Raw genomic sequence first — 23713 nt, forward strand, 5'->3', positions numbered from 1 at the left:
TAAAAACAAAAACCACAAACGCACCATCCAAAATCAAACCTAGCTCTGGTTAACTCCTATGTGGTGAGGATGCTTTAAAAAAAAAAATAAAATACAATAATTTTGCTTTTTTTTCAGTTTTCCCACTGGCAGATTTCTTTTCCCAAGATAGGTTTGACTAGAACTATAAATGCTGGCATGAAGAAAAGAGAGAAGCTCATCCTGCACCTGTTAGGTGCAAAGGTTGATGTGACAGAGTTGACAGGGTGAGGCCCCAGCACCTACTCTTGTGACAGGCATCACTGAAATGCAAAATCCTGAAAACTTTAACCACAGCAGAAGCTCCAATGTGTAATTCACATGCAGGGTACAAAGTCAGCTCAAGTTAATTTAAAATCTATCCATGGGCATCTTTCCATTGTCTTCCATGAGCAGTCCTAACAGGTGGCAGTGGGAAAAGGCCTCGGAGCTGGAGGGAGAGAGGATTTCACATGGAAATCATCTGTGTCTGGGACATTTCCAGCAGAGAATCCTGGATTTGGGAACCTGGGAGTTCCAAAGTGCATCCCCTGGAGCTGCAGAGCAAAGCCTGGCTGATCACAACTGCAGCAGAGTGTGGAGCTGAGGGAAGATTCAAAGCGAGAACCTGGCTTGGGTGCTGCCATTTGCCAAGGAGGAGCTGTAGAGATGAAGAAAGAAGAGGTATTTAATTTGGGTTTGGAAACTTAGGGTGAAAATGACTGACCCCCAAAAAATTTTAAAAAGGAGAGGGTTAAATGAAAAAAAAAAATCTTTATTCAAAATATTTGATTCAATCTGAAACAAAACCATTTGTAATAATATTTTTCCCTATTCTCGCCTCTTTTACAGCTTGAATTTTAAGCTGTAAAAATTCAAATTTTTACAAAACACAGCTAGCAATGCCCACACGGGCTGCTTCTGCATTTCCCTGGTGTAACTCGAAAGCGCCCACATTGTTTCCGCGCTTCCCAAATGCTCCCCCTCGGTTTATTTCTCCATCCGTCTGTCCCCCGGCTCCCCCCGCTGCCCTTTCCAGCTGAAGTTTGTGTCATCTGCTCCCGGAGGGATCCTGGTTTTCACTTGAGGGGCAGGAGAAGGGCAGGAGAGGGGGCAGGTGAGGGGCAGGAGAGGGGCAGGAGAGGGGCAGGAGAGGGGGCAGGAGAGGGGACAGGAGAGGGGACAGGAGAGGGGACAGGAGAGGGGACAGGAGAGGAGACAGGAGAGGAGACAGGAGAGGAGACAGGAGAGGAGACAGGAGAGGGGACAGGAGAGGGGACAGGAGAGGGGACAGGTGAGGGACAGGTGAGGGGGGCAGGAGGTGAGGGGGCAGGAGAGGGGGCAGGAGCGGGGGCAGGAGAGGGGCAGGAGAGGGGGCAGGAGAGGGGCGGGAGGGGGGCAGGAGAGGGGGCAGGAGAGGGGGCAGGAGAGGGGGCAGGAGAGGGGGCAGGTGAGGGGGCAGGTGAGGGGGCAGGAGGGTGAGGGGACAGGAGAGGGGTAGGTGAGGGGCAGGAGAGGGGGCAGGAGGGTGAGGGGCAGGTGAGGGGCAGGAGAGGGGGCAGGAGAGGGGGCAGGTGAGGTGAGGGGCAGGTGAGGGGCAGGAGAGGGGGCAGGAGCGGGGCAGGTGAGGGGCAGGAGGGTGAGGGGCAGGTGAGGGGGCAGGAGGGTGAGGGGCAGGTGAGGGGACAGGCGGGAACAGGAGCGGGGCAGTGCCCGCCGTGCCCGCAGCAGGGCCGGAGCCGAGGGGATGCGGAGCTGCCCTGCCCGCCTCGGCCCTGCCCGCGGGGCGGGGAGCGCAGCCCGGGGATGCTCGCTGCTGATGCTCGCTGCTGATGCTGGGTGGTGGTGGAGGTGGAGGAGGTGGAGGAGGAGGAGGAGGAGGAGGAGGAGGAGGAGGAGGAGGAGGAGGAGGAGGAGGAGGAGGAGGAGGGGGGGAGCTGGCGGGCCAGCCTGAGGTGGGCGGGGGGGGGAGGCGGGTGTTAAACCATCGCTCCGGGGAGGGCTGAGCATTTGCAAATCCCGGCTCCAGAGCGCGGGGAGCATCCTGCCAGGCACGCCGGGCCGCCAGCAGCGGCAGGGCAGGACGAGGCTTCCCGGCTCCCGGGGATCCCGAGCGCTCCTCCCCGGCCGGCCGTGCCCTGCCCGCGCTCCCCAGCCGCAGCATCCGCCCGCAGGCAGCGCTCAGCACAGCCCGGCCCCTGTCCCCGGCTCGCAGGCACGGGCAGAGCCCTGGGTGAGTAGTCCCGGAGCTCCTCCAGGCAGGCCACGGCCATTCCAGCCCTTCTGCACGTCCCCGGCCGCTCCCGGGCTCAGGTGAGCGCCGGGGAGGTGCGGCACATCCCTGTCCTCTGGTAGGTCAGGCAGCCTGGGATCCTTGCCTGGGGAGGGATTTTTGAAAGGCTTCCGTCTCTGCTAGCAAGTTACCTGTCTCCGCTTGGAATAACTCCTTCCCTTGCACAGAACCTTCTCTCTTCCCCCCACCTCTTTCTTTTCCTTTTCCCTTGCTTTACAACTTTCCCAGCCTTGAGGAGTTGCCTCCCTCATTTTCACCCGCAGATTTCCGTAGGTGACGAGGAGCCAATGCCACCCTGGGAGGTTTCGGTCGCCGAAGATCAGTGTCTTAACACACCTGTGTGTATTTCTTTTGTTCTCCACTAGGCTGAAAAGTCATGACAGCTGAAAAGACTATTCCTATAATTAATGGAAAGCCAGAAGATGCTTTGGACCCAGAAGCCTCAAGTACCAACCTCGTCCACAGCAATGATAAGAAAGTTCATGAAAGAGGTCACTGGAACAATAAGGTTGAATTTGTGCTTTCTGTGGCAGGGGAGATTATTGGCTTGGGAAACGTCTGGAGATTCCCATATCTTTGCTACAAGAATGGAGGAGGTAAGATGGCACCACGTGTGGATTTACATGGGAATTAAACACGGGAATTGAACAGTTAAGAATGTCTTGCAGTGATTTATTGCACTAGTAAGAGATACGTGTTCAGGGTTTCAGTGCATGTGCAGCCAAGGAAGCATTAAACATCTGACAACTAAGAAAAATCATTGTGTTCCTCTTTCCTTCTCTCCAAGCAGTGTGTGGTTTATTTTTACAAGTTTCTGTTGCGTTAGTAAATTGACATATTTTTTTTAGTAGCATTTTTCTTGCAGGAGAAGCCAGCATTCTGTTATAGTAGTACACACTGTCTTCTGCATGTGAATACACACCCAGGCATACTTAACTAAGTTTGTCTGACACAGAAAAGAAGGCAGGACTTTATTTGTCACAACAGTGTACTTTGGAGAGGATGAATATTGTTTTTTCTAATCATGCCATAAAGACTGAATTTATTTTCTTTGTCACATGAAGTTTTTTATACCTCAGTGTTCTTTTTTTTTCTCTCAGTACTTCCCCAATTCCTGCAGCAAGGTAGGGTAAGATGTAAAACTGAAGGTTACTCAAAGAAGAGAGGAAGCCTAATAAATATAAAATATAAATGTTAAAAGAGCAGACTCAACTTGTGCAGGAGCATAACGTTTGGCATGTATTGGTTATAGCCAACTATAAACTGTATAAGATAAATGACAGCTGAGAATAAGCACATCAGCTGTGACTGGGGCAGCAATGAAGAAAGAAAAGTAGATTACAAACTCAGTTTAGAATTCTGTGGACTGGGTTCAACATTCTCCCCACTTAAGGCCTGAGTCAGTGGCAGTGTAAACACAGAGGCTGGAAGAAAAATAGGATGTGCAGGGCTGATAAGCACTGATCTGCTCTCCGATGGGTTTGTCTGCTGTGCCAAATTTCCATTTCTTGTCCCTCCTTATCCTACCTCAGGGATGGATTTTAGCCCATTTTTGTGTGCAGTTTCTACAGGACAAATCCTGCTGTGCAAGTTGTGTTTATCGTTGGAAGTTCCTTTTTCACGTCTCTGTATTTTGGCCAAACTTAGGTAACAAGAGTTCAGCTCTTTAGAGAATGCTGCTACCAAATCCTGAATATTAACATGCTGCATATATACACAAGCCTTTCTTGTTGAAAGTGTTCCCAGAGAACTTTTGGCACAGGAAATGACAGGAATATATATTTTGATGTGTAATTTTTTGGTTCCTACAGCCACCTTTAGGTGCCCATTTGTAGGTGTGTGCCAGCTTGTCAAAAGGTGATGCTGTCATTTTTAAGGCTGTAACATGGGGTAGAAAGAATTTTAATCATTGTTTTGGGTGATTTGATGAAAAAAAAAATTACTTAAATATCATATTTAGTCACTGCTGTATTCTTTAAGAATGGAATAAGTGGGTGTGATTTAATTGGCCATGTCCTGGCACCATGGGACATTTGCCATTGACCAGTTTTAGTCAATGAAGGCTCAGTCTATGACCTGTGGCTTTGTAACCCCCTGCTGGAATTGGACCAGAGTTTGTTTTTAGTGCTTAAATCTGATGCATCCAACTCCTTGGTGTGTGCTAGGGGAAGACAGTGGTAAACATCTGAGCTAGTTGTGAAATAAAGTGCTTTTTACAGAACGAATCTAGAAGCTGTAGTTTGGAACTTGTGAGGTGTGACCTCTCTGGCACTTACTCCAAGTCATAACAGGGAGGGTAGGAATAATCATCCATAATTTTAGGTTGTGGATGTTCCGGGTTTGAGGAAAATTAATTTCTTTGTGTGTTTAGAATTAGGTGTTTTTTGGGATATGATCTTTTTGCAAGCCAGGAATCCTGATGTTTTCTGATATCCCTGATGCGTGCCTGTTGGAACAGTGTTGGAAAAACAATCCAAGCTGATACTTTGGATTTCCACAAGTTGCAGCGTTAAACTCGCTGTGATTGTGTGTATGAGAGGGCCAAGCTGGATTTGATACTGGCCAGTAAATTATCCAGAGAAGCCATGCAAGTATTCCATCCTTTGTGGAATCCCTATGGATTGCTTGAGGCATCTGGGATTGATCTCTAGTGAAATTTCCTGGCTGAGGGAAGAGACTGCTGGTGATGAGATGAAAGAAGCTGCCAGTCAGAGCAGGTGGATTTAGCGGTCTCCACTTTCTAACCCAGGTGACTGAAGCCCAACAGTTGTTGCAGGGTGTGGGCATGCTGGGTTTGGGTTTTGCTGGGGTTCGCTACCTGTGCTGGAGTTTACTGTTGGCATCCAACAAAAATGTGATGCTTTGTTATTTTCCTAGAATTTCACATCAAAATTTCTGGCTGATAAGGCCAGGCCCTGCTTTCCTGCCCTTGTAAGTAGTTCTGAAGTTTGTTCCCTCGTTCCCTTTTCACAATCCTTATCAGGCTCCTACAAATACCATGAAAAGGATTTCTCAGATTTAATATCTGTAACACTTCCCCACCCCTGAAAAAACAAGGAGGGTGCTGCAGACTGACTGGTGCAGAACTCTGAGCTGAGCATGGCTGGGATCCTTTCTGTGTTTGAGAGACTCTTGAGCTGACTTTGTGCTGAGGAACTTTGATCTGGTCTGTTTTAGTCCGTGGCCCTGGCTTACAGGTTAACTTTGGATATTTGGGGCAGGGGTAAACCCTTCCTGCACTGCACTGATGGCTCACAGCCGATCCTTCCTTTACTGGGAAATCCCTCCCTGTGCTCATTCTAACCACCACCCCCTCAATATTCACCCACAGGTGCTTTCCTCATCCCCTACGTGGTCTTTTTTATTTGCTGTGGAATACCAGTATTTTTCTTGGAGACAGCCTTGGGACAGTTTACAAGTGAAGGAGGCATCACATGCTGGAGGAAAGTTTGCCCTCTCTTTGAAGGTAAAATTCTGTGTTTTACTGCAAAAGAAAGCATTCAATTTGAAGTAAAATGAAATAAATTGTATCAAAATTGGAATTAAGATACAATTAAGAGTAAGCATTTGTTTTTAAATTAAATACAGCCTGAAAAGTAGAAGTTTTCTTTTGTATCTCACTTTTTATTTTACTCCTCCAGGCATTGGCTATGCTACCCAAGTTATAGAGGCACACCTAAATGTATATTACATCATCATTTTAGCATGGGCTATCTTCTATTTGTTCAACTGCTTTACTACAGAGCTTCCCTGGGCTTCCTGTGGCCACGAATGGAACACAGGTATGACCTCAGCCGAGATTACCACCATAAAAACCCTCCCAAGTGATTGATTAAAGTATTGAAATGTCCTGAGCAAAACTATTGGTGTAGCAAAGTCTGTGGAAATGGGCCAATCTCATCCCAGCAAGAGAAAGGAAAACTGGAGTGAAACTGCCTTGGACCTTTTTGGGTTAGGTCACTGAGAAACATTTACTCCTCTAGAATATAATGTCAGCAGAAAAAGACTATGGATTTGTTAATTCTGTAAGATCTGGCTAAATCCCAAGACTCATTTGCAATCATATCTATTCTCCCTGAACACACTGAGTGAATTCTGCAGCAGAGAATGACCTGATGACAGGTTGCAATCTTGCTCTTTCACTCTAATGAAATCAGGAGGAGTTTGAATGGAGAGGGAAAAATATTAAATGTGGATCTTTGGATTTGCTCTTTTAAATGCCAGATGTTGAGGGATAATGTTCATCAAGGCACTTCTGGAAATTTAGTCTCATAAATAATCCTTGCTGCATGTAAAGTAGCATCCTGCATGAAGGATGAGGTGTGTATTCAGAAGGGTTTGCAGGGTAGGGCTCTGCATCTGTCCTCTCATTGATATTTATATCTGTAATTCTCTGTTTATTGAGTCTGTAGATCCCAAACATCCATGGGGAGGATCTCATCCCAGTGCTCTTGTTCCCACATTCCTGAAGTTTTACCATTTATCCTGTATATACAGTCCAATTTCAAATCAAGTACTCATTAGTCTTTCATAGTTTTCACTAATTGGCCATTTATTGTGTTCTTTGAGCACACCTAAAGCTGTCTGAAATCTTAGTTTCTGTCAGGGAGGAAATTTTGGGCCCAGTGGATGTGGAAGGCTTTGGAATCGATTTTGGCAGCTTGGCCAGCATTATCCCTGCTCAAATGCTCCACGATGCTGAGCTGCTGTGGCCTTTGTGTTAGAGATAATAATAATAATCATAATGATAATGATAAGCCAGAGGAAATACCCACTTGCCTTCCCAGGAAAAAGGGGGAGTTTGTGGCTGGCCATGTTTCATAAGGTGTTTGTAGCCATAAACCATCAAACCAGCAGCTGGAGTAGGAGCCCACTGTAATTCCCAATCCATTGCCTCAGTTTCTCAATATTTCTTTCTTCTGCCTGAGGTGATTTTTTGGCCCTGTGCCTTTGGGAAATGTTGTAGGAGAGTCCTCATGGATGTTTTTCTGGGTTATCATAAGCTGGTGTTGCAGAAGTAGCAGCTGTGGCATTTAGTGTGTGCAGAAACCCTTGAACCCCACCCAGAAAATGTGGTGGAGACTGGGGGCTTTCCAAGGTGCACAAACTGGGACATGAACAAGAACTGTACTTGCATGTCAACATAGCAAACTCCTTTTTGTTGTTGTTGTTCTTTTCTAGAAAACTGTGTGGAATTTCAAAAACTTAACATGAGCAACTGCAGTCAAGTCTCTTTACAAAATGCCACTTCTCCAGTGATGGAATTCTGGGAGTAAGTGCACAAAAACTTTATATTTGATCGGACTGTTCGTTACCTTGCAATGTTTTGATCATTTACACCTCGTAACCCTATAGCACTTAGGGATGTGAGTTCAGCTGGAAACTTTCTTATCCAGCCACAGTCAGAATGAGAGTTTTTAACTCTTTTCTTAGAGGATACAAGGAAAGGAATTCCATACCCTGAAAGGACATAGAACAAAGTGTGCCACTTGCTCGGGAGCTTGGCTCCTGCTGCTGGAGGAAAGAGCCTCCAACCCATACTAATGAGGAGGCAAAGGTGAAAAAAAGATGATTTACAATATTCCTTTTCTGCCTTTTCTTTTTTTTTTTTTTTTTTTCCTTCCCCAAATGTTTCTTCCCTCAGGAGTTTGAGAGCTGCATCTTCATCCTTGTTTCAGCTATTACCCTGGCTTCTGGATCTCATTATATTTTAAAGGACTGTGTAAGTGTTAGTTATTCAGCTAGAATAACAGGAGACTTTAACTCTCTCCTGGCTCCCTGACTCTGATTTCTAGTTTGACTAAGGGAAGAAAATCAGATGTCTGCAAGAGATAATCTGCTTTTGTGGTGATGTATTTTTTCTGACTATAAATATTTAAACAGTGCAGTGTAGCCTCCCATTTGTGCCTTGCAGAGTGTAGTGTGTGTAAAGCCAATCAGAGAGATGGAATGTTTGAATTCTGAGTGATTTCACAATTCAAAGCCTGTTACAAAATTCTGGGTTACTACAATTTCTTGAGGACTCATTAATTTTATTTTTTAGACAGAGCCTTATTCTGAGGCTCTTTTGTGTTCAGGACAGCAACAGCTGCACTTTAAGGAATCAGGAATTAAAACTCCTTGAAGGGAGAATTCTACATTGACATAATTTCCTTGAACCTTGGGCCATGCTATTGTCAGCCTGCATCTTTTTCTTGCTACATCAATAAAACTAAACTTCATGAGTTGTTTCAGCAAATAATACTGTTTTATTTAAAAATGAAATACATCCCCCAAACTAATTGAACCTGAACAATATGAGAGACATATGCACTCTCTGGGTAAAACTGGAATTTTATTTTCTGTTAAAATTGTCCATATTCTGAACACCTAACGTCTTCCATCAAAATCTATCTACTTCAATGTTTCAGAATAAACAAGAGTTTCTCAGGTGGCATCTCTTAATGCTACAACTTCATTTTATTGGAGCAAAAGTCTCTTATGATGCTTTGGGATAATGAGAACTAAGCTTTAGTAGAATAAATGAGCAATATCTTTTCTCAAGCATTAGCCAATTAACCCCCTGTATTTATATGTTTTTTTTCAACAATATTCCCAACTCGGCCATTGGTGGTAACTCCAGTTATCCAGAGAAGAAGGAAATGTTTAGTTCAATTCTATGGAGGGCACAAAGTTTTATACTCTCATATTTCTATGGTTTTGTGGGGTTTTTGTTAGTGCTCATCCCTGGATAACCTGAATTCCTGTGTTGGTGTTATTTTGAAACACATACGAATTCATTTTAAGCACGTCCCTTCTCAGAGATCTCTAAAAATGAAGATAAACAAGATTGTGTAGCTCAGCTTGCAACCAAGTTGCAGTGGGTTTTAAACTCTTCAATTTTGGGGCATATTTCCCTACCTGATTTTGGTTAAATCAGGAATAAAGTATGAAACTAGAAGGGATAATCAGAATTAGCCTTTTCTCTTTCTGGTTTTACAGTCTTGTCTATAAGAAGTTGAAAATACACATTCCAAACCTTTTAAAATCACAAACACACACACAAAGAAAGAGTCAATTAAATAATCTGTTATTTATTTGAAACATCTTTCTTTATGGTGTCACAGACAAACTTTTTGTAGCACTAACAGTTTGCTGGCCAAAACAACTTAAGATATAAAACTTATCTACTTACTCTGTCCAAGCAAAACTGGACTTGCATTGTTTTGCACATAGAAAATAAATGTACTCTCTTCCTGCTAAGGAAGGTGTTTGCTTTGTTTGAAATTTAAGTTGCTATGACATTGCATGGCTTCAAAATTAAAAAAAAAAGAGAAAAACTGGTTCCAAAGTGGAAGAATGAGCTCTATTAAAAATCAGGATTGATTTTTTCTTGAAATAACTCATTGGAATTAAGATAATAATTGAAGTATATGTCTTAAATATCAGATGTAAAAGCACAGCAGGGTCTTTCTGCATAAAAAGCAGATCACAGAGCAGTTAATACAAAGTAAATATTACTAGAAGAGTTAATTTGTCTGGAGAAAAGTGTTACCAGCAGTGTTATTCCCCTCAGCCAGAGGTGGTGTTCTCCTGATACTGCTTTATTATTCTGTAAGTTCTGCTGCCAGGAGCCATAAACTCATTGTAAACTTGTTGAAACAAATAGTAAAGGGCGAGTTGCTGGAGTAGGGAAGGGGGAGGCTCCAGGTTTCTTCAGAACAACCATTCAGAACCTTCCCACTTTGCTCCCTGCAATGCCAAGGCTGCCATTGAAATCCCTCTAAGTTGTGGTCACATAAAGCCAATTTATTGTGTGAGGAGGAGTTGGCTGTGGGGAAAAAATTGGGGTTTTGTGGGAATTTTTTTGGTTTTATTTTGGTTTTTTGTGTGTGGGGTTTCTTTTGTTGTTGGGGTTTTTTTGGGTTTTTTGTCTGTTGAGTTAATCTGTGGATTAGAGTGGTAATTATTGTGCACAGTGATCCTGTTTGCTTTTTGTGAGTGAGCTTGTTTACATGTGGAACTCAAGGCTGCATTTGTAAAGTGTCAGGCTGATGCTGCAGCTTTCCCTTCTCAGCCATATCCCATTGCCACAGCCTTTTAGAGCAGCACAGTATCTTCAGACAGCTTTAATGAAACCCAGCCTACCCAGAAGAGACTCAGTAATTGCCCAGTGTTTTTGCAGTGCTCTGTGCTGCTCTCAAGCTCCCAGCCTGAGAGTTCCTCATTCTGGGGAGGTTCAGGATGTTCTGTTTCACACAGGATTTACATTCCCTAAGTGCCAGCAGAGGTTGCGAGCAGGGGGACGAGTTGAGTTTGGGTTTAAGTGTGTAAATGAATACACCAGGCCCAAAACATCTTTATTTCTGGCTTTGGAAAGGAATTTTTTCTCTTTTACCTGGTGCTGCTAAGTCTTTTCCACCAGCTAGGCTGTAAGGATCAGCCCTTATTTATTCATGACTGGAAGTAAATCCAAATCCTCAGCTGGCTTGAGGATTGCAAAGCAAAACTCCAGCTTTTCTGCTGAAATATTTGAACTTTTGCTGCTTCTGCAGCTGCTAAAGCTGTGGCTCAGGTCAGGCAGGGACTCAGCCATGAGCAGAGGTGCCAGAGGATACCTGGCAGTGCCACGAAGCTTTTCCAGCTGCCCTTCCCCAGGTGTGCCCAGAGGATGCTGTTCCCCTGCTCCCTTTGCAGTCTGACTTCTCATCACTCATCGTGCTCTCCCTGCTTTGGTAACCACCTCACAGAGGGTAAAAGTTTAATTTTTGTGTTGTGTGGATTGTTTCTTTGTTAAAACAAAGAAACAAATCAGAAAAGGATTCAGACAGAAATCCTGCAGCAAGTTCTAGGTGCTGCTTTCCTTCTGGTACACTCCAAAGAACCTCATTAAACTTCCAAACTTTAAATATTTTTGTGAGACTGTAACTGATAACCACTCCCCTGTAGCTACACAGTGAAAATGGGCTGATCCTGCTGGAGGTGCAGCAAAATCTGGAGGTTGGGCACTCTTTTCTTCTTTTCCTGCTTAGAAATATCTATCCCTGTTAGTGTTTTAAGGCTTCATTTGAGTGAGCAGACACCCCTGACAACTCATCAAAATTAGGGAATTAAAGGATTTCTTACTCAAAAAGGCTTTTCAAGCCACAGCCTTGAGAAGTTCCACGCTCTGTGTGTACAGTTTCTAAGGGAAGCAGCAAAACTGATAAAAATTCACTTTTTATTCTTCAAACTCCCTGCTGCTGTGTTCCAAAGGATAGACAAGAGCCTGAATTTCCACTTTTCCCTTCATATGAGTGCCAACATTCAGAGACTTGACCTCTTTTCTCCCCTTTATGGCCTTCCCTTGATCCCAATTGTATAGTTTGTCCAAGGATTTTCTAAGAAATAGTAACAATCACAGTTTCAAGGTGTGGCACATAGAATTTTTAGTGTCCAAACTTTAAATAATTAATAGTGGTAGCTGCTAATTACCCATAAATTAAAGCAGGATATGAAGAAGAGCTGTGGCTGTAGTTGAGGGTGTATTTGCAGCCTGGGGAGCTGAGGGGAGATGCTCTGCTCCATCACTTTTCTGCTTTCCTAGGAGAGGAAATTTCCTGGCAGGTGTGGGGGCTGCAGCCATGCCCGTGTGCTCTTTTGGCTGCTGCTGCAGTCTGTCACCACGGGCAGGAATTGGAGCTTTCCAGTGCCTGGGAAGGGAGCTGGAGAGAAAGAGGAGCCACGGTTTTGTGGCTGATTCCACCTCAATAGATTTTTATTGGCTGTGTAGCAACAACTCAGTGCTCTGTTAAAGGAGCTCTGCTTGTTGGCCTGTCACTCTCTGGAGGGGGTGACACATCCTCAGCGTTTCCAAGTAAAGCCTAGTGAGAAGAAACATTGGTTTTGTCTGGGCAAAAAGAAAAGGGGCTGTTCTCAGCAAAAAGGAAAAGGCACAAACCCTTTCCTTGCTAAGTCAAAAAAGAGGTTTTTCCTGTTTCATTCAGGCTCCCAAGGAGTGCAGGAGTCACAGCGTGGTTAATGGCCAGCACACCGAGGAGTCAGGGCTGAGCTGAGCCTGGTGCTGCAGTGCCCAGGGGATCCAGCATCACCCCAAACCTGCCCCTTTGGGGGTGTCTTGTAGGACATCCAGTCCTGCCAGACCCTCCTCTTGCTGCCCAGCTCCTAAGGAAGTGTGAAATGGCTTTTGGTTTGGAGCTTCCTGGGCTCCCCATCTGGGTTTGCCTCGCCATCCCTGACTTTGCCTGACTTCAGCTGAGAAAAGCAAAAGGGATGGGTGTCAAAATGCTGCCAGTTTCTCCTTTCCTGGGGGCTGGGCCCTAAGCCAGGTGGATGAACTTCTCTGGTTTTTGACTTTTCCATTTCCTGTTGTACCTGACGCTTTCGTTATGAATGGGATAAAAAATGACCACCAACTTTACAAATTCTCCTGACTTTCCACTGCTTTGGAAATTTGTAGCATTTGGTTGATTTCTGTGTTAAAGTACGGTCAAGTTTTAGCTTGCAGTGCTGTCAAAACCAGAAATTAGATTTTTGTAGCAAAGGTCACACGTGAGCTACTTAAAATAACCCTTAATTGCACAATTGTTGGAATTCTAGAAATGCTATTATTGCTACTAATGGTAGGTAAACATGCACAGAAACTGAGGGAGGTGCTTAAAAACTATGATCTTTAAAAGCTGCTGGCTTAACTATCCAATTTTGCTGAAAAATGGTTAATCTTTTTTATTTCTAACAATAAGGGCATTTTCATTATTCTGGTTACTCTAGGAATGTGTGTTTACAGACTTGTACATCTATATAGGCACTTTTTGCTGTTGTAGGGAGAGAATTACATGAGAGAAGCACTTTTTGCTTGAAGGGCTGAAATGAATATAAAATGAAAGGTCTAAAATAGCAAAACCTCAGTGGTGCCATGATGGGCTTGGCCAAACCAGCCAGGAGCAGCACGAGCCAAAATAACCAGGAGTGTTTCCTCTGCCTTTGACAGAGGTTCATTGGTTTCTCATAACCTGTTGGTTTGCTGGGTTTGTTGTCTGGGGTTTTATAATATATATTTTTTTTTAATTTTATGTACAAAACCGCTCCATTGAAAGGCCTTCCTTCAGTTACATCTGTTTTTATGCACTTATAAAACCAGCTCATCCCCTTTTTCCTGAGTTATTTTGTACAGCCTCCTACAAATATCTACAGAAACTTTTAAGTCTTCTAGAAAACTGAAAGTAGGGGGTGTGTACACAAACTTTTAAATCTGGAAAACTGAAAATAGGATACTTCTGGTGCCATTTGCTGCCTGAAATCAATTAGTCCTCTCCAGTAGTTCCCCATAGGACAAGGCAAAAAGTCCCGTCCATGTTTGACAAAGTTGCCCACTCCAGGAATTATTTTATTTACTGGTTGACCACAGCAAAGAGATGTGCAAGCCTGGATGACCCAAAAAATCACATGGAGCTTTTCCAAGGCACATTTTTTCATACTTCTGTTATCCCTTAAATGTCCAACTAAATAAGAGACTTTTATTTCCAGTTGTCCAGGAATGTGTCCATTACATTTATTCCCTGTCTTGGAACTGGGAATGTGAAGGGCTTTGAGAGGGATTTTAGAGATGCACAAGTAACTGAAAACATCATTTAACAGGAATCACATTCCTCTGGGTTTTGACTATCTCAGCATGGATACTGTGTAAAGGACAGATTTCCATGCAATTCATCAAGCCTCTGCCTATTTTTGGCTCTTGAAAAAATATCATCATATGAAAAATCAAATGTTTAGACACTTTTTAAGAGTATTTCCCAAATATGGCTTTGTAGATTCAGGGTGTTAACAGAAAGGGTGGTTGCTTGGGATTTTAAATTGAATTAAGTGCCCAAAGGAGAGATGTTACCGCGCAAAAATTATAGTGAGCACAGGCTGGAAAAACAAAACCAAACAACCATGCTTGTTTTAAAAAGATATTTCACAGTTTTGCTCTATATTCTTATATGGCAGCAAAATTGCTTTGCTGTGTCAGGAGGACTTCCTGAGGAAACTCATTAAATATTGCACTGGAATTCCTGGAAAGGCTCCAGAGCATCGATCAGTGCAGGCCTTGAAACAGGAATATGGGCACTGCTGTTCTCTGGATGCCAAGGGAATAACTGATACCTCCCCCAAATCCCTTCAACAGCTCTTCTTTAAGTATTTCATATCTGATGGCCCTAGGTTTTAGATCATAAATGAACAATGGATCGAGTAGAATTAATCTGATTTAATTAATAATTCTGTAATTTGCTAGTGTTACAGCAGACTGATATTTTATGAAGACCCAGGAGCTGCAAATGTGGACAAAGCATTGAGACCTCCCAAAATAACTCCTGTCCATTTGCAGCTCTCGTTTTTGCCTCTTGGGCTGTAAGTTATTCTTTACTCCTTGTGCTCCTAGTCCTTTTCGTGTCTTTGGGGGTTTTTTTTGTGACTAGAGTTTAATCCAGGGCCAGTGAGATAAGAAATATGTTGAAAGAGGAATTTTTTCAATTTTTAAAATGTTTTTGCCAGTCAGGTAATGGTTTTCTTTTGGCCTGTTCTGTGAGGAAGAGATAAGAGCTTATCACCATTCATTTGTTACATGAATTTGTAGCCAAAACCTCACTGTTAAGGTTTTACAAGATCATGAAGTAGTTTTCAGTATTTTGTGCTCAGTAGCTCTCTTTTGATGAACATTTAATTAATAGTGAAAAGCTGAGTACAACAGACCAGGTTTTCTAAAAGGCTCCACACAAATTCTGAGAGGCATCAGCTTGACTTGATTTCTTCTGGGTGCTTTCAGTTCACAGCTGGTGCTGTGTGCTCAGCTAATTTATACCACTCAAGGTGAATAAAAAGGGAGATTTTTGTCACTGGATGACTTTTTCAGAGAGGAAAGGAGGGGAAATAACAACAAAAAAAAAAAAAGCCTGAAGGAGTCATTGGATATATTGAGAAAAGAAACTGTAGAGCAGAGGTGAGTGGAACAGCACAAAAAGTGATTTAACAGGATTAAACCCTTGGGGCTGGTTAAGGAGAAGTTGCCATGAATTCAGTGGAAGAGGGGTAAGGAAAATAAGTCAGGAATGGGATGTTCTGTGGTTATCCATGATTGCCTCAGTGTGAGAGATACACAGCCACACACACATGTAAAAATGAAAAAATAATACATAAATACACTAACAGTCAAATAACCTGTACTGACCTTAATTAGAAAGGGGCTGGCACAAGAAATGTGTCATTATTTTCATATTTTGCGAACTGTACTAGAAATTTCAGAGAAAAATCTGCAGAGGAAAGCCTGATTTCACTTTCTAATTGGATGTGTGTAGAAATGGGTAATGAATGGAACAACATTCAACCCTAGCAGGAATTTAAGGAGCAGGAACTAGGCTGGGTAGCAGGAAATGTGGCTCAGCCAGGAATGATTCATTCTGTTATGTGTAAATCATGCTGGATCTTGTGGAAGGAGTAAATATTTCAGAATAACACTGTAGCTGAGGGATTCTTGCTAATGTGACCACTGGGAATTGTCTGCCTGCTGCTTTGAGAAATAAGCCAAGTATGGAATTAAGTGGATTTCTAGAAATGAAGTCTTACACTTTAAAGAATTTCCAATGAATTTCTCTCAATTTGTAACCCATGGATTATCTTCTAAAAACTGAACTACTTCTTTCTAATCCTTGAGCACTGATGGTTGGGGAGTACACGTGGGTATCCAGCAATATCTGCCAAGGACCATTTTTAGCTCTTTTAGACACTTGTGGGTGTATTTCCTATTTTAGAGTTTCCAAGAAACCTCCAAAAGAGAGGTTTGGGCACTCTGTAGCTCTTGTTCTGGATATTCCAGAAAAGCCAAAGTGTCAGCTCATGTTGACTTGCAGGGGGAGTTTGGCATCCAGACTCTCTTGATTTTTAACACTTTTAGTGCCTAAATCTGCAGAAGATCCACCGAGATTTGTTTAACTTTGCAGTTGCAGCCTTGTTCTGGAGGTGTTTCTGTGATTACCACACCTCTGCCCTGGGAAAACACCTGGCACAACCAGCCATGTTTAGTTTCCCAAATACCAGACTCTAGAGGGGAAGAAAGAAAGTCTGAAAGGAATCATTTCTTTTTAAGGAGTTATCTCTGTCAGATATTTGCTGTCTGTAGGGTGTTAGTGCTGTCACTGTGCCACTCCTGCCCGTGTCACCATCTCATCACCGAGCTCCTCAGGGCAGCCAGAGAGAGCAGGGTCAAGCAGAACCCAGGGTGTCTCTGCTTCTCCTCTCCTGCTGATCCAGATTGGAGAATTTGGGTGGAAGTAAGGTCAGAAGCAGTTGAATGCAGCCTGAGCTGTGTGCTGCTGAATTCTGACATTGATTCGGTGTGGGCTCAGTGCAGTGCAGGAGACGTGTCCAGCCTGGGCCAGCACAGAAGGGACCTGGAGCTGCTGCAGAGAGCTCAGAGGAGGCTCCAGGGGGAGCAGAGGGATGGAGCAGCTCTGCTGGGAGAGCTGGGATTGTTCACCTGGAAAAGAGAAGTTTTGGGGTGACCAAATCGTGACCTTGCAGTGCCTGAAGGGGCTGCAGGAAAGATGGAGAGAGACTTTGGACAAGAGCATGGAGTGCCAGAAAAGGTGGAAATAGCTTCAGACTGAAAGAGATTAGGGTTAGATGAGATATTGGGCAGGAATTGTTCCCTGTGAGGGTGGGCAGGCCCTGGCACAGGTGCCCAGAGCAGCTGTGGCTGCCCCTGGATCCCTGGCAGTGCCCAAGGCCAGGCTGGACAGGGCTGGGAGCACCTGGGACAGTGGGAGGTGTCCCTGCCATGGCAGGGGATTGAACTTGGTGATTTTTAAGGTCCTTTCCAAACCAAACCATTCCATGCTGCTTTGGGGCTAAAACTCACAAAGGTTACCACTGCTCAAATATGAGTTCTCTTCCTGGAAAAGGGAGAGGTCTCCCACACATTTTTGTTCAAGTCCCTCACCAGAGGTATGTGACCTTCTATTACTTTTTGTTTATGCTACAAAACTCTAAAAGTCTCTAATGTGACAGATGTCTTTTACAGTCCTGCAATGTATAGAAGAGGATTTTTAAGTGTTAAAGCTGAAAAATGTTTCCCAGCTTTGATATTTCCAGGACATAGAGCATTCTATACCTGTTCTCTAAGAAAATATTGCACCATTCTTTGCATTCTCAGTGTCAAAAGATAACAAACACACAAGATAACACACGAGAGAAATCTTGCAAACCAGTACAAGAAATGCAGTAATGAATTGGCTGAAGAATTAACAACACTTGTTTTAGGTTCATTTGATTGAAGGATAGTTTTTCTTTTTACCTTGATCTATATAAAATACGTTTATCTTAGGTAAAAAAAATCTGAGAATTTCACAAAGTAAGCTGCCAGCCTTTTGGTTTCACAGTTTTATATTTAGCATTCAGCACAGATTTTTTTTTTTTTTAAGTTTATCAGTATCATTTTCCAAAGTTATCATATAAGTAGATAAGGCAGTGGAGAGTATCTCAAATCTTTAATATCTTGTGTACTCTGGTTCTTCCAAAACAACTTGTTCCTTCTCAGCTTTTCTTTTCCACCTCAGAGTTATGCAAGCTGGATCTGCCTCTCCCAAATTAGACAGCAATTAACTCAGATTAGGCAGCCACAGGGAAATGCTTCACCTTCCTGATAGGTATTTTGGCATGGGAAGGCTCCTGGCACATCAAGCATCCACAGAGGATTCTGGTGCATGGAGCTGGAATAGTGCATTTTCAGAATTCAGTAGCATCTGCTCAAGTTTCTGAGCAGAAACTGGATATTTGCACAGCATACCTGAATGCATTTGGGTATGAGATATTCAAACCAGTAAATTTTCACAGAAATAAATGAATATTGATTGCATGGAGTGCAATGAGAGAAAGAAAGATCTGAGTTAAGGAAATGTCTCTAGATAAAACTTAACTTTGTTTTCTCACAGAAATAGAGGATGTCTAAAAGATCTCAATCCTTTTCTCCTACACTGGTGGGGAATCTGTGCAGCACTGGCCCCAGGGTATGTTCAGTTTTTTAAAGAGGAGCTCAGTGATGAGGTTCACAAGGTAAATGTGGGCTGGGTTTGACAACTGCAGGGATAAAAGTGCACCAAAATATAAAATAAGAAGGGCTCTGTACAGGGGCACTGCTCAGTGGCATGATTTTGTTGTCCTTTCAGCCCCTCAGAATGCTCTGAGGGCAGAGTCTGGCCCAGGGGAAGAGGGAACTTTGCTCCCTGAGTTCCTGGCTGGACACATCCCCACGGACAAGGCTCCTCAAAAGGCTCCTTGTTTGGGTGCTGTTTGTTGTTGGGTTTTTTAAAGCCAAGTGTCTTGGAAACTGCTCCAAATCAAGGTGGGAACATGAAGGGACCTTTCTCAATAGATTGGGGCTGTTCTGCATCTTCCCAGATCATGAAATAACACAAGAAGTACCCCAGGACATTCCTTTCAACAATGTGTTGGCAACTGTTAATCCTCTTTCTATCCAAGAGCCTGGTCCAGCTCCTCACATTTTATTAAAGACGCTGTTTCCCAGGAAAATCCAGTGTTCCCATGGCCAATAAATGGTGTGTGAGCTTTCAGAATGTTTGTTTTCAAATTTGGGTGGAAAGGTTGCTTTTCAGTTATCTCATAACACCCCCCTCTCTGGCAATTCCAACAATTCCTCTCAGATGCACCAGATTGAAATGTATTTTAGTACTTTCTCAAAAAACTTAGTCCCATCTTCAGGGACATCCTGCCAAAATCATCTCCCAGTGGGATTTTATCCGTGTGAATTTTGCACATGCACTGATGTGATTTGAGAGAACAGAGGTAACCCTTGGGTGTCCCTGGCATGTGGGAAGCACAAGTTCCTTGCATGAGGTCTAATTTCTTCCTGGGTTTATTATTTCATGTGGGCTGAAAATATGCTGTAATTTTTCTTTATAGGTTCCTGACTATCCATGTTTATTTTCTTTTTAATCCACGTTTATATTTGGATTCAAGTGAGATTTAAGCCAGGTTTACAATATTTGTTACTCGAAGTAGAATCCATCTACGCTGCAGTGATTTTGTCATGGTTTTGTTCAGCCCAACTGCACAGACCCTTGTGACCAAACCTCAGCATTTCTGACAGCCACCCTTTGGAGATGTGCCCTATTATTCCACCCAAATTTATCTTTTATTCATTAGATTCCTGGAACTTTCACCACTTTTATTCTGTGTTACTTACAGCAAGAAATGTAAGAATCTTCACTAAGATTTAGCCAATTTAAATGTGTGTGATCAGAGGCTTCAGGCACAGTGTGAGACACCACAAACCCACTCTGGCTGAGGTTTAATATTCTACTTACAAGCAAGATATGATGTGGAGAATTAATATTTTGCTATTTGGAGAATTAAAACCTTGCCCTGGCTCGAATTAACCTTTGATTCCAAACTCCCCCCCATGGCAGTGGAGTTTGTTTCCCTCAATATCCTGCTCAAGAAGCTCAAATGCCACCAGTCCCTTGGCTTCTGTCCCAGGCTCTGGGTGGGTTCAAGGGGCTGAAGTGCTGAGTATTTTTATACAACAAAACACCAACCCCCTCAAAAAGCTACAACAGCAAAACAAGCTCAGTACCTACAATAAATACTTTCAAACTCTCATCAATTTCTGTTTTCAATGAGATCCAACAGTAATTAATGATTTGTATCTTCAGGACAAATCTTTCTCACAGCGAAGTTTTGCACAGCCTGAAGTTGTTGCCAGCAAATTCTACTTAAACTGGCTTGTACCAAGCAGGGATTTGATATTCTGGAGTAATTCAAAAGGTTACCTGCAGTTGTACTGCCAACTACCATGGTCTCCCAGCTTCTTGGGCTTTTATCTATCAAGGAATGTCGTTGATAATCATTCCTTCAAACAAAGAAGTGAATTCTAGTGAATTCTAGTGAGATATTTCAATGAAATATCTGTTATTTCTCATTTGATTTAAAGGGGTTTAAAAGATGCTGAGCTTTAGCAAGTCTTGATACACAGGATAAAAGTATTTATTTCTTTTCACCCAAGTGTGATGTAAAGCAGCTGAGCTATAGATTCACTATAGAACTTTTCTTCAAATGTTTGCTCCTTCAAACCAGAGAGGAGCACATTCAGTGCTGATTGTCCTGCTTGTTTCTGTGTTCTGTTCATGAAGAGTTGGGGAGAACAAGGCAGTGCAGGCTCTTGAAGGTAAAAGAAAGGAAGGTCTAGAGGAAGCTACACAACCTTCTTTTGTTGTTGTTTTCAGTCATTTGTGGCAGCTTTTAGGTAGAAGCTGCACTGCTGAGAAGCAAGGAGCTGTGATCTGACCCCTAAATATCAACCTCGATTCTCAGATGCAGGGGATAATCTTATATTTTCAAAACACTTCCCCTTTTCCTATTATTTCAGTTGAATAATAAAAGAATAGGGGTAGATAGGACTGAACTGAGGCTTTGTGAGAAGAATTTCATATTCTGGTTGCTCCCTCCCTTCAAAACTTCATCCACTGCTGCTGTTCCAGATGGTTCCAGCAGCAGAATTGAGGTCTGGCTTTAGGGAGAGCTGTGAGGGATTTCCCCTCCTTGGATCCACCCTTTGCACACATTTTATGTTATAGTTTAATTATCATTTCTGGACTTGTGGCTGCTCCCTTTCTGAGGGAAACACCAGCCCTTTGTTCTGCTGGAACAAAGGAACTCCAAACCGATTTTGGGGTAATTAAATCCTCATTATGATGCTGACAGTTCCTGTTGATTGGCACCATGTGTCTGTTCCAAACAGGACCCGCAGGGATAATTAATTGTGGCGAGCCCATTAATTTGCCATTTGCTTTGTATGACATTTTATACAAGTATCAGGCCAAGAGCCCTCCCTGGGCACAGGAGGTGTCTCTGCTCCTTGGGATTTCCCAGAGCATCCCGAAAACTCTGAGCTCTGACTTGCTGCTCCCAGGAACTGGTTGCTTTTAAAAATCTTCATCTCAAGCCTCCATTAAAAATGATGTTCTTAAGGCAAAGGCATCTTTGGATGTGTGAAATATTTCAATCAGGAGAGATAACAATTATTTATGAAGTTGTTTTGCAGATAGAGAGGAACAGTGTAGGAATGGAAATGACCTGCACACCCATTTGGAAAAGGAGCCTTACTCACATTTAGGTACACATGTACATAAATAAATCCAAATACCTGTAAAAACCCAGTTTGATTAAAACATAAGGAATTTTTTCATTTTTATTTTACAGTGAAAATACAGCTAAATAAAAAGGTTTCAATTTCACTATTACTGTGGCTCAAATGTAAATATTTTGTCTCAGTTTCATCTTAAAAATGTACTGTTTTAAAAAGCCTTTCATTATTTATTGCCCTATATTTTTTATTCCTTTTTAAAATCATATTATGCCAATTTTTGTCCTGGTTCTCTTGCAATTAATTCCTCTTTGGGGTGATCTAAGAATTCAAGGATTTCATTTGGGTTTTGAATGAGAATTTGTAAGGAGGGTGGAATTCATCCTAGGTAAAATTCCACGTTCATCTGCCAGGGAGCTTAGAGGAACTTGAATTTTAAGGATGTATTTCATCACCTCTCTGTGTAATTATGTCTCAGTGATGTTTTTTGCAGGCATCAATTATGTCCTTCCTCTTCTTGATTAAAACAACCCTTCATTAAAAGCCACCTCTCTTCATTTGGATGCGTTTTGATGACAGAACTTGAGGCACTTTGCAGGTCTTGGCTAGCTGAGGGTGCTCCTTGCTGGATCACTTCTCTCCCAAATCAGCTGCTGGTAGATTTGAAGGATAAAGATTTGAAGGATAAAGATTTGAAGGATAAAGATTTGAAGAATACAGATTTGAAGAGTACAGATTTGAAGAACGAAACCAATTCCTAGATGGGGAGGAAACATGGATGAGCTGGCAGCAATTTTACATTTAAGCAGATAATACTCAAAGAGTTTCTATTGACTTCCTGCCCCTTTTTTTTTATTTTTTTGACTGGGAAGATCTATCTGTATTAATTGAGAAATATGGAGATAAATTCTGGGGTTTGGGGTTTTAATTGTTTAATTTACCCTGTTAATTCTGCCACTCCCCATCTAAAGAGGGAATTTTAAACACACATTTTCTGCATGGATGCATCCATCAGGAGCAGCAGCTGCAGCTCTGGAGGTGAAACCTGCCCAGGTGCTGCAGGATCTGTGCAGGCACCTGGAAAACCTGGCCATGGTTCAATATTTTCATTTTCCTCTGTGGCTCCAGCTGTTGGCATCTCCATCCTCCCACTCCATCACTACAGGAATTTCCCTTCATCCTCAGCTTCTGTGGGTGACAGCAGAGACAGAGCAGATTCCTCTTTTTCATTTTTAAATTTCATTTTATTTCATTCAAATGTTTCTATTTCATATAAATATTATATTTTTAAATTTATTGTTATATTTCACATAAATATTATATTTTTATTACAGATTTATTCTGTATCATTTATCTACTATATTTTATTGGCTGGAATTACAGGATCAGACTTTATATCCCTGAATTTATTGCCATGGACAATAACTGAACCAAATACAACAGGAAGAATTATTTTATATATTTAACTGTAATTTGCTTGGTTTAAATTTAATACTAAACCTTTCTACTAAATTATAATTAAACTATGTGTATGCCTATGTATATTCATTATATAATCAATTGAAACCAGTGAAAATCAATTAATTCATTGTCACTCACAATGTGGAGGGAGAGGAGCATAAATCTGAGGTTGTAATAATTTATAATTTATATTAACTTGAAATACAGATTTCAAAGAAATCTCTGCTCAGGGTGTTGAGTGTTAAAATCTTTTATGTGAATGTCTTCATGTGTGCATCTGTTGCTTTAATTTGCTTCAAAATGTTGAGGTTTTGAAAAGAAATATTTTAATGTTATAGTTCCAATTACAAAAGGAAATTCCCGAAAATTAAGGTTAACAGGTAAAATAAAGGTTAGAATTTTTTTCAGGAAAAACCAAACAAATTGAAAAAAACCCATTTATTTAGGAATTGTTTTATTTTTGGCTCATGTGTGTTGGTAACTAATTCAAATAATTTCTTCACCTTTGACTTTAAGGAAAAGTTGTTCTAAAATGAAAATTTTATTGCTGACCTGAAAAAGTGAGACATTTGTTCATTTATAACAAATCCAAAATACTGGGAATATTCTGGTTTTTTCTTTTGACTTCCTTTCTACCTTAGCCCAGGGTATTTTCAGTAGTGAGTAACGGGGAGTCCTTGAGTCAAATTAATTTGGTTTTAACCCATTGTTTCACCAGTAATGCTGTTTTTCTTCAATATTTTCTTTTTTTTTTTGTAATTAATTCAGTTTTATCCCAGTATTTCATATGTAGTCCCTGTTTTCTTCAATATTATATATTTTTTTTGTAATTAATTCAGTTTGATACT

General features: G+C 42.1%; 1 protein-coding gene across 3 annotated transcripts in view; it reads left to right on the top strand.

Annotated features, from left to right (window-relative positions):
- The first annotated feature begins 573 nt into the window (after nt 1-573).
- SLC6A11 (solute carrier family 6 member 11) overlaps nt 574-23713 on the top strand; it is an 88560-nt gene continuing 65420 nt past the window's right edge. The window contains exons 1-5 of one of the 3 annotated variants that reach the window (XM_088061871.1): nt 574-681; nt 2656-2886; nt 5622-5756; nt 5932-6072; nt 7472-7562. In XM_088061871.1, coding sequence (XP_087917997.1) covers nt 2667-2886; nt 5622-5756; nt 5932-6072; nt 7472-7562 — 587 coding nt within the window. In that variant the 5' untranslated portion in view covers nt 574-681; nt 2656-2666. Of the gene's footprint in view, nt 682-1998; nt 2311-2655; nt 2887-5621; nt 5757-5931; nt 6073-7471; nt 7563-23713 lie in introns of those variants that run through there. The other 2 variants (XM_014260438.2, XM_088061870.1) reach the window with 2 other exon arrangements.

This window comes from Pseudopodoces humilis, chromosome 13 (assembly GCF_049639895.1).
Source record: "Pseudopodoces humilis isolate 2021_Gansu_Grassland_sample_001 chromosome 13, ASM4963989v1, whole genome shotgun sequence".
NCBI classification, from domain to species: domain Eukaryota; kingdom Metazoa; phylum Chordata; class Aves; order Passeriformes; family Paridae; genus Pseudopodoces; species Pseudopodoces humilis.